This window comes from Aulonocara stuartgranti (genome assembly GCF_965226115.1).
Source record: "Aulonocara stuartgranti genome assembly, chromosome: 18".
NCBI classification, from domain to species: domain Eukaryota; kingdom Metazoa; phylum Chordata; class Actinopteri; order Cichliformes; family Cichlidae; genus Aulonocara; species Aulonocara stuartgranti.
This window is the reverse complement of record NC_138954.1, coordinates 1,225,481-1,233,773: the sequence shown is the minus strand read 5'-3', so window position 1 is coordinate 1,233,773 and position 8,293 is coordinate 1,225,481. Positions and strand designations below refer to the sequence as shown.

General features: G+C 37.4%; 1 protein-coding gene across 2 annotated transcripts in view; it reads right to left on the bottom strand.

Moving 5' to 3' along the window:
• Window positions 1-5,403: 5,403 nt before the first annotated feature.
• Window positions 5,404-8,293, bottom strand: part of LOC309693968 (T cell receptor alpha chain MC.7.G5-like) — an 87,148-nt gene continuing 84,258 nt past the window's right edge. For both annotated transcript variants that reach the window (XM_082513659.1, XM_082513658.1), the window contains exons 4-7: window positions 7,562-7,768; window positions 7,143-7,187; window positions 6,948-7,055; window positions 5,404-5,727 (exon numbers count right to left, since the gene is read on the bottom strand). In XM_082513659.1, the coding sequence (XP_082369785.1) occupies window positions 5,726-5,727; window positions 6,948-7,055; window positions 7,143-7,187; window positions 7,562-7,768 (362 nt within the window). In that variant the 3' untranslated portion in view covers window positions 5,404-5,725. The remainder of the gene's footprint in view (window positions 5,728-6,947; window positions 7,056-7,142; window positions 7,188-7,561; window positions 7,769-8,293) is intronic.

The following is an 8,293-nucleotide window of genomic DNA, read 5'->3' as shown; positions in this document are numbered from 1 at the left end:
CCGTCTGAGGACCCAAGCCTCAGACTTGGAGGTGCTGATTCTCATTCTCACTGCTTCACACTCGGCTGTAAACTGCTGCAGAGCAGTTCCAGAAAAAAACACATTACATAAAAGTTTGCATGAATTTGCATGTTCTTTATGTCACTGACAGAAATCTGACTCCCACAGATTACAGTCAATCTGTCAGGTACTGATACTCATCTCTACCTGTTATAAAGCACATCTGGCCCAGATTCTGTTTCTTCCATTCCAGCTTCCACACCTTCCATAAAGTGAAGAAACCTTAAATTCTCCAGTATTTGTATACTTTTTTTTTTTTTTACTTTAAATCAGCAGTTTTAATTAACACTTGTTTTAATTAACACTTGTTTTACTGCTTCAGGAAGACAAGACTTTGTTTTGGAAGTGAGATATTTTTTAAGGAAAATTGAGACTGTAATTAACATACACTTTATCAGCTTTCATGATTTATATCTCTTTGAAATGAAACAAATCTGAAAAAAGTTAACATATTTTCTTTGTTTGCTGGTGACACACAGCCTCATGTCCACTTTGCACCAATGAGTGACTTTCTACATTATTTATTTAAGTTTATGTTAAAATGTACTCACATGAAGATAAGAGCACACACACACACACACACACACACACACACACACACACACACACACACACACACACACACACACACACACACAGTTATCTTTGTATTGTTGTTGTATTTTGCGCAAACAGGAAACACAACAAACCACAGAGAGGATCGCAGCTCGCTCCAGTTTAAGCAGCTCTGCTGATCTCAAACACTGATTACTGTTTTCTGCATGAAAGAATTATCTTTAGAATCAGCTGCATGTTACAGACATCTTAGGAGTCATGATTGAAAATACAAATTTAAATTAATTAAAATGTAAAAATGGTGCAGTGAACAATGCTGTTGACTCAGCAAGAAGGTCATGAGTTTAAATCGATGATGTTTGGAGTAACTGTCCCTGTGTGTTTACCCTGTAAGCTGTGTATGGTACACGCTGCCTTTAATCCTGTGGCAGCTGGAATTTCTCAAAGTCCATCACGTTTCAATGCAAAAAACAAAACAAAACCAGTTGAATTACCTATAATGTCCTGTTATTTGTTTAAATACTCAAATTTGTTTAATCAATACTAAATGCTGTGGGTTGCAAAGCAACATTATTCTCTCTTTTTACATTCTGTGTGTAGTACAGAGGGTAAACCTTTCACACTGATTCATAATACAACTGAAATATTATTAATACGTCTTCAGTGTGTTCAGTGTGAATTGGGGGCAACATTTCAATTGTTTTAATTTATTGATTCATTTTCAAAAAAAAAAGTCTTCAGATCAATTCAACTTTTTTGAATTGAACTTGATATTGTAAGGTAACGATTCTATTAATACAGAGAAAAACCCAACAATCAGATGACTCTCCATGCACTTTGGTGACAGTGGGAAAAAAAGCTCCCTTTTAACAGAAAGAAACCTCCAGCAGAACCAGGCTCAGGGACGATGTATGTGAGGAGCAGGATTTTGAATTCTGGATTTAACAGGAAGCCAAAACAGGAGAAATCTGCTCTCTCTTTCTAGTCCCTGTCAGGACTCTTGCTGCAGCATTTTGGATCAGCTGAAGGCTTTTCAGGGAGTTTTTAGGACTTCCTGATAATAATGAATTACAGTCGTCCAGCCTGGAAGTAATAAATGCATGAACTAGTCTTTCAGCGTCACTCTGAGACAGGATATTTCTAACTTTAGAGATGTTGCACAAAATGGAAGAGGCCGTCCAGGTCTTTATGTCCATAACATGCAACTGTTTCAATTAGATTGATTGTCATTTTAACTGACTTTTTATTTTTATTTGAACTTTATTGAATTTTATTTTATTTTATTTGTATTGTTTCATTTATTGTTGCATGTGTGTTGTTGCTGCCTGTGTTTGATTGAGAAATTTCTGTAACTGTGAGACCTGGCCAAGATAGGCAGCAGCCTATCAAGGTCTCCCTTGAAAAAGAGGTTTTTAATCTCAATGGGATCGTCCTGGTTAAATAAAGTTAAATAAAAGTTAAAAAAATAATTATTGTGGGTGATTTTAACATCCATGTAGATGCTAAAAATGACAGCCTCAACATGGCATTTAATCTGTTATTAGACTCACATGGCTTCTCTCAAAATGTAAAAGAACCCACCCACCACTTTAATCACACTCTAGATCTTGTGTTAACATATGGCAGAGAAACTGAACATTTAACAGTGTTTCCTGAAAACCCTCTCCTGTCTGATCATTTCCTGATAACATTTACATTTACAATAATTGATTACACAGCAGTGGAGAGTAGACTTTATCACAGTAGATGTCTTTCTGAAAGCGCTGTAACTAAGTTTAAGAATATAATCCACCCACTGTTATCATCTCCAATGCCCTGTACCAAGACAGAGCAGAGCAGCTATCTGAACGCTGCTCCAACAGAGGTCGATTATCTTGTTAATAATTTCACCTCCTCACTACGTACGACTCTGGATACTGTAGCTCCTGTGAAAACTAAGGTCTCTAATCAGAAGTACCTGACTCTGTGGTATAATTCTCAAACACGTAGCCTAAAGCAGATGACTCATAATCTGGAGAGGAAATGGCGTGTCACAAATTTAGAGGATCATCATTTAGCCTGGAGAAATAGTTTGCTGCTTTATAAGAAAGCCCTCCGCAAAGCCAGAACATCTTACTATTCATCACTGATTGAAGAAAATAAGAACAACCCCAGGTTTCTCTTCAGCTCTGTAGCCAGGCTGACAAACAGTCAGAGCTCTGTTGAGCCAACCATCCCTTTAACGTTAACTAGTAATGACTTCATGAACTTCTTCACAAATAAAATTTTTATCATTAGAGAAAAAATTACCAGTAATCATCCCACAGATGTAATATTATCTACAGCTACTCTTAGTACCATTGATGTTAAGTTAGACTCTTTTTCTCCAATTGATCTTTCTGAGTTAACTTCAATAATTACTTCCTCCAAACCTTCAACGTGTCTTTTAGACCCCATTCCTACAAAACTGCTCAAAGAAGTCCTGCCATTAATTAATTCTTCAATCTTAAATATGATCAACCTATCTCTAATGATCGGCTATGTACCACAGGCCTTCAAGCTGGCTGTAGTTAAACCTTTACTCAAAAAGCATCTCTAGACCCAGCAGTCTTAGCTAATTATAGGCCAATCTCCAACCTTCCTTTCATATCAAACATCCTTGAAAGAGTAGTTGTCAAACAGCTAACAGATCATCTGCAGAGGCTTATTTGAAGAGTTTCAGTCAGGTTTCAGAGCTCATCACAGCACAGAAACAGCTTTAGTGAAGGTTACAAATGATCTTCTTATGGCCTCTGACAGTGGACTCATCTCTGTGCTTGTCCTGCTAGACCTCAGTGCAGCGTTCGATACTGTCGACCATAATATCCTATTAGAGTGATTAGAACATGCTGTAGGTATTACAGGTACTGCACTGCATTGGTTTGTATCATATCTATCTAATAGACTCCAATTTGTGCATGTAAATGGAGAGTCCTCTTCACACACTGAGGTTAATTATGGAGTTCCACAGGGTTCAGTGCTAGGACCAATTCTGTTTACATTATACATGCTTCCCTTAGGCAGTATCATTAGAAGACATAGCATACATTTACACTGCTATGCAGATGACACCCAGCTCTATCTGTCCATGAAGCCAGATAACACACACCAATGAGTTAAACTGCAGGAATGTCTTAAAGACATAAAGACCTGGATGGCCGCTAACTTTCTGCTTCTTAATTCAGATCAAACTGAGGTTATTGTACTCGGCCCTGAAAACCTTAGAAATATGGTATCTAACCAGATTCTTACTCTGGATGGCATTACCTTGGCCTCCAGTAACGCTGTGAGGAACCTTGGAGTCATTTTTGACCAGGACATGTCCTTCAACGCACATATTAAACAAATATGTAAGACTGCTTTCTTCCATTTGTGCAACATCTCTAAAATTAGAAATATCCTGTCTCAGAGTGACGCTGAAAAACTAGTTCATGCATTTATTACTTCCAGGCTGGACGACTGTAATTCATTATTATCAGGATGTCCTAAAAACTCCCTGAAAAGCCTTCAGCTGATCCAAAATGCTGCAGCAAGAGTCCTGACAGGGACTAGAAAGAGAGCAGATTTCTCCTGTTTTGGTTTCCTGTTAAATCCAGAATTCAAAATCCTGCTCCTCACATACAAGGTCTTAAATAATCAGGCCCCATCTTATCTTAATAACCTTGTAGTACCATATCACCCTATTAGAGCACTTCGCTCTCGCTCTGCAGGCCTACTTGTTGTTCCTAGAGTATTTAAAAGTAGAATGGGAGGCAGAGCCTTCAGTTTTCAGGCCCCTCTTCTGTGGAACCAGCTTCCAGTTTGGATTCAGGAGACAGACACTATCTCTACTTTTAAGATTAGGCTTCAAACTTTCCTTTTTGCTAAAGCATATAGTTAGGGCTGGACCAGGTGACCCTGAATGATATTATTCATCTCTGGCTCTCTTCTATAGTGAGTCTTTGTCCAGTCTTCCTCCCCTGACCCTTAGACGGCGACAGCAGATGGTCACTCCTCCCTCTCCTGGTTCTGCTGGACACTTATAGTTTGTCAATAATTGACTTGCTTGATCAAAATCTGACAGTACTGTTCATAACTTCATCAAGTTTGACAAGGTCCTCAAAACTACTCGCAGCCCGACACCATGACACGGCCTAAACCTGACAGATTGTTGTATTACTGTTGTACCTCTCTCAAGAACGCTTCTTACATAGTGATAAAGATTTAAATTTTTCACTCCATCAGACCTGTTGACACTGATTTAGAGCTGTTCCTGTGTAATTTGACACATCCCAGCCTTTTATATCCCATTTATCTTCATTAAGAGAGGCTTTGACAGTCACCCTTCCACTAAGATTACATCTGATGACGCTTCTGATGCAGCTCTCAGGCTCTGTGTCTATTTTCTGCCTAAATGTTTAACAGGTCACTGTGAAGTGACGTAAGCAACTAAACAACCAACCAAACAAAAAGCTTATTCCTCTGAAACTTTCGGGGGCAAGAACTAGACTGACTGAGTGAAAAGGCAGCAAACGTCCAAAGAAAACGTTGAAAGACCTTCAGAGAGCTGAGAAATATTGCTCAGGGTCACTTTAGAAATCAGAAGTAATGAGGAAATGAGGGAGAGCTCCAGACTTTTGTTCAGTTCGGTAGGTTCTTTGGAAAGTCTTCTCTAAAATTATGGTTAAACATGTGACCTACAGTCTGACATGCTGTGGTCAGTAAAAATAGAATCATGCTATATAAATGCAAATAATTCAGAATATAAACAATCTCACTGTGTTTTTTTTTTTAGCTTTTATTACCACATCACACAAAGAAATGATTGAAAGGACAATCTGTTAAACATAACTGTGACATTTACATCATCAAGCGAGACAGAATTTAATTCATTCATAAAAAACATCAGTGACAATATGTAAAGATAACATAAAATCAAACTTTTTGGATCAATCAACAATGTATTAAAGGATAACTTCTATAGAGAGTTATTAACAGATGTATGATAAACAGGTAATATGATATTTATACATGATATACACGCTGAAGCTCAGTGAACTTCAAGTTTCATCCAGTCACACAGAAAGTTGTCCTCTTGGGATTTCTGTGAAGTTTCTGAAAGACAAAACATAAAAAAGAAATTTGACTCATGTGAACTGAAGCTGCTTTAATACAAACAGTAAAAACAAACGTCACATGCTGGTGGTTTGAAACCTGACGTTTGTTATTGTCACAGTTTCTTTTCTATCCAGGAGATACAAGAAAAATGACACATTTAAATATTATCTAAATATGAAAACTGACCAAAAATATTCCTGCTGTTTTAAAATAAAATGTAACTGTTGATTAAGACGTCAGGTAGCTCTCCTTTCTTTAACCTGGTCCTGTGAGAGAGTTTTCAGGACTTTGTTGACCAAACCAACACCAAGAGAATCGTTTTCAAATGTAACAGTTTCTGTTGCATGTAGAAGAAATAAAAGAGCAGCTTTTCATACAGACAGAGCTTTAAAGAGTATCAAAGAGAAACCCATGCACTGTTACTGAACCACGCGAGTCACAGGTGAGGACTCTGTAATATCCTCTGCTGCTTCCCACAGGGAATTTTTAACTCTGATAATCTCAAAGGCAAAACAAAAGATTTTATAAGATCACCCAACGTTCATGAGACAGAGTTTAGGAAGTTTGACATTCACCTTGGTTTTATCCACATCCCTGGATTAGACGATCAGGGAAAAAACAACTTGTTTTCTATCTCGAGGTCGATGTATAAACTGGATCTTCGTGTGTCGTCTTGTATCATTTCCACTGAGGCAACACATTTCCATGGACCGTATTTATCATTTTTTAGGATTTTTTTTTTGGTCAGTTAAAAATATTTCATCAAATTTTCATGTTTAAATATTGGAAATTATTATTTTTTTTGTTTAAGAAGTCCAAACCGTTACCAAAATGATTTTATTGCCTCAACGTGACAGGATGTGGACTATGAACTCTGATCCAGAGCTTTGATATTCCAACTCCCAATGGACGTAAAGCAGATTTCCATTTCTAACATGCTCTTAGTTTATATCACAGCTTGACTGATCCTGGGTTATTCTGCAGTCCTCAAATGTGGAAAATTGGCAAATGCAGGTAAAAGTTTCCCAAATGCAGGCTGCATATTAACTGTCAGTGGTCTGTGTACTAAAACGTTTTCTTCTCATTGGAAAATGAACAAAAAGGTTCAATAAAGCTCGAACATGTTTGTCTCTCTGTGTGTGATGGAGATAACAGTCGAACATCTCCGCAGTCACCAGGCCACAAACACAAACACGTTACATTTGTTTTGTACTCACACTGACTAATCCACAGCCGCAGAGTCATTATGATGTTAAAGATGATGGTCTTGATGAAGATCACTCTGAGAGCCAGGATGGTCAGAGACATGAGGTTCACCTTTGGATCTGCAAACAGCACAATCAGAAAAATGTCAGCCAACAAACACAAACAGCTTCTTTCAATCCACCTGTTTAATCAGATCTAATACATACCTGGCTCCAAAACATCAACACATTTGTTGTCACCACTGCCTGAAGCTGAAAAAAATCAAACAGATAAAAGTGGTAATTAGCTTCATTTCAAAGTAAATCTGCCTTTTGAGCAGGAATTTCAAATTTCACACTTATAGCAGAAACAACAAAATGTAGTCTGACAGTAAAATACATATATGTAGGTTTCTGTTAAGATTAATGTGTTATGTACACACGATACATAAAATGTTCTTATGCAAAAGTAGATTCAGTGGATTGGGGAATTACATATCAAAACAATCTGCTACTTAAATCCAAATGTGAATATCAAGCTTTTGATTGATGACACTTTTCTGAAGTATCAATGTTTTTTGTTTTTTTCCCAATTATGTCATTAATTATATGATGAAAAGAATTTGTATGAATTTCTTGATACTTACATTCACATTTCTTTGCATTTCCGCCTGGAAAAATCACCTGGTTGTACAGATCCAAGTTTGGTGATATTGCCACAGCTTTTGTCTCATTGAATTCCAAGCTATAATTCAAATGATTTGATGTTGCATTGTGTCTGCTGAACCCAGTTGCCAGGCACGCCGCATTGTCGCCTTCTCCCAGTTTGAAATAGGATGGCTTGTACTCTGTCCCTGAAAAACACAAACGAACAACTCATGAACAAACTGGAATAACGTGGAATTATCTGCATTCGTCTCAAAACCTCTGATCACTTGTTGACCAAAGAAACGAGGTTTAATCCAAAGAGACGAGTTCACTCACAGACACACTGTGATTCAGACATGGTCAAAAACATCTGAGCTGCCAAGATCAAACTCATCAAAAGGATAATCAGAATGATGCTGCACTCTGTAAAACACGGTTTCTAAACTTAGTAAAACTCTGCTGATGGTATTTGTACAGTTTTCCATGTTATTAACACGAGAACACTTTCACTTAATGGCCTTTCCACAGGAAGTTTCTCATGTGGATTTGTCTTCATTTGGTCCACAGCAGGAATTTACTACTTCATCACAACACAATTACAACTTCAGGAAGCAGCTGTTGTGACTCACATGAGTGGACATATATATGTTGAAATTATTTATCTAATATTTTAAGTTAAATATATATTTTTTACCAGCGTTATAAAACATGTTACGTGACTCAGTCTTTCG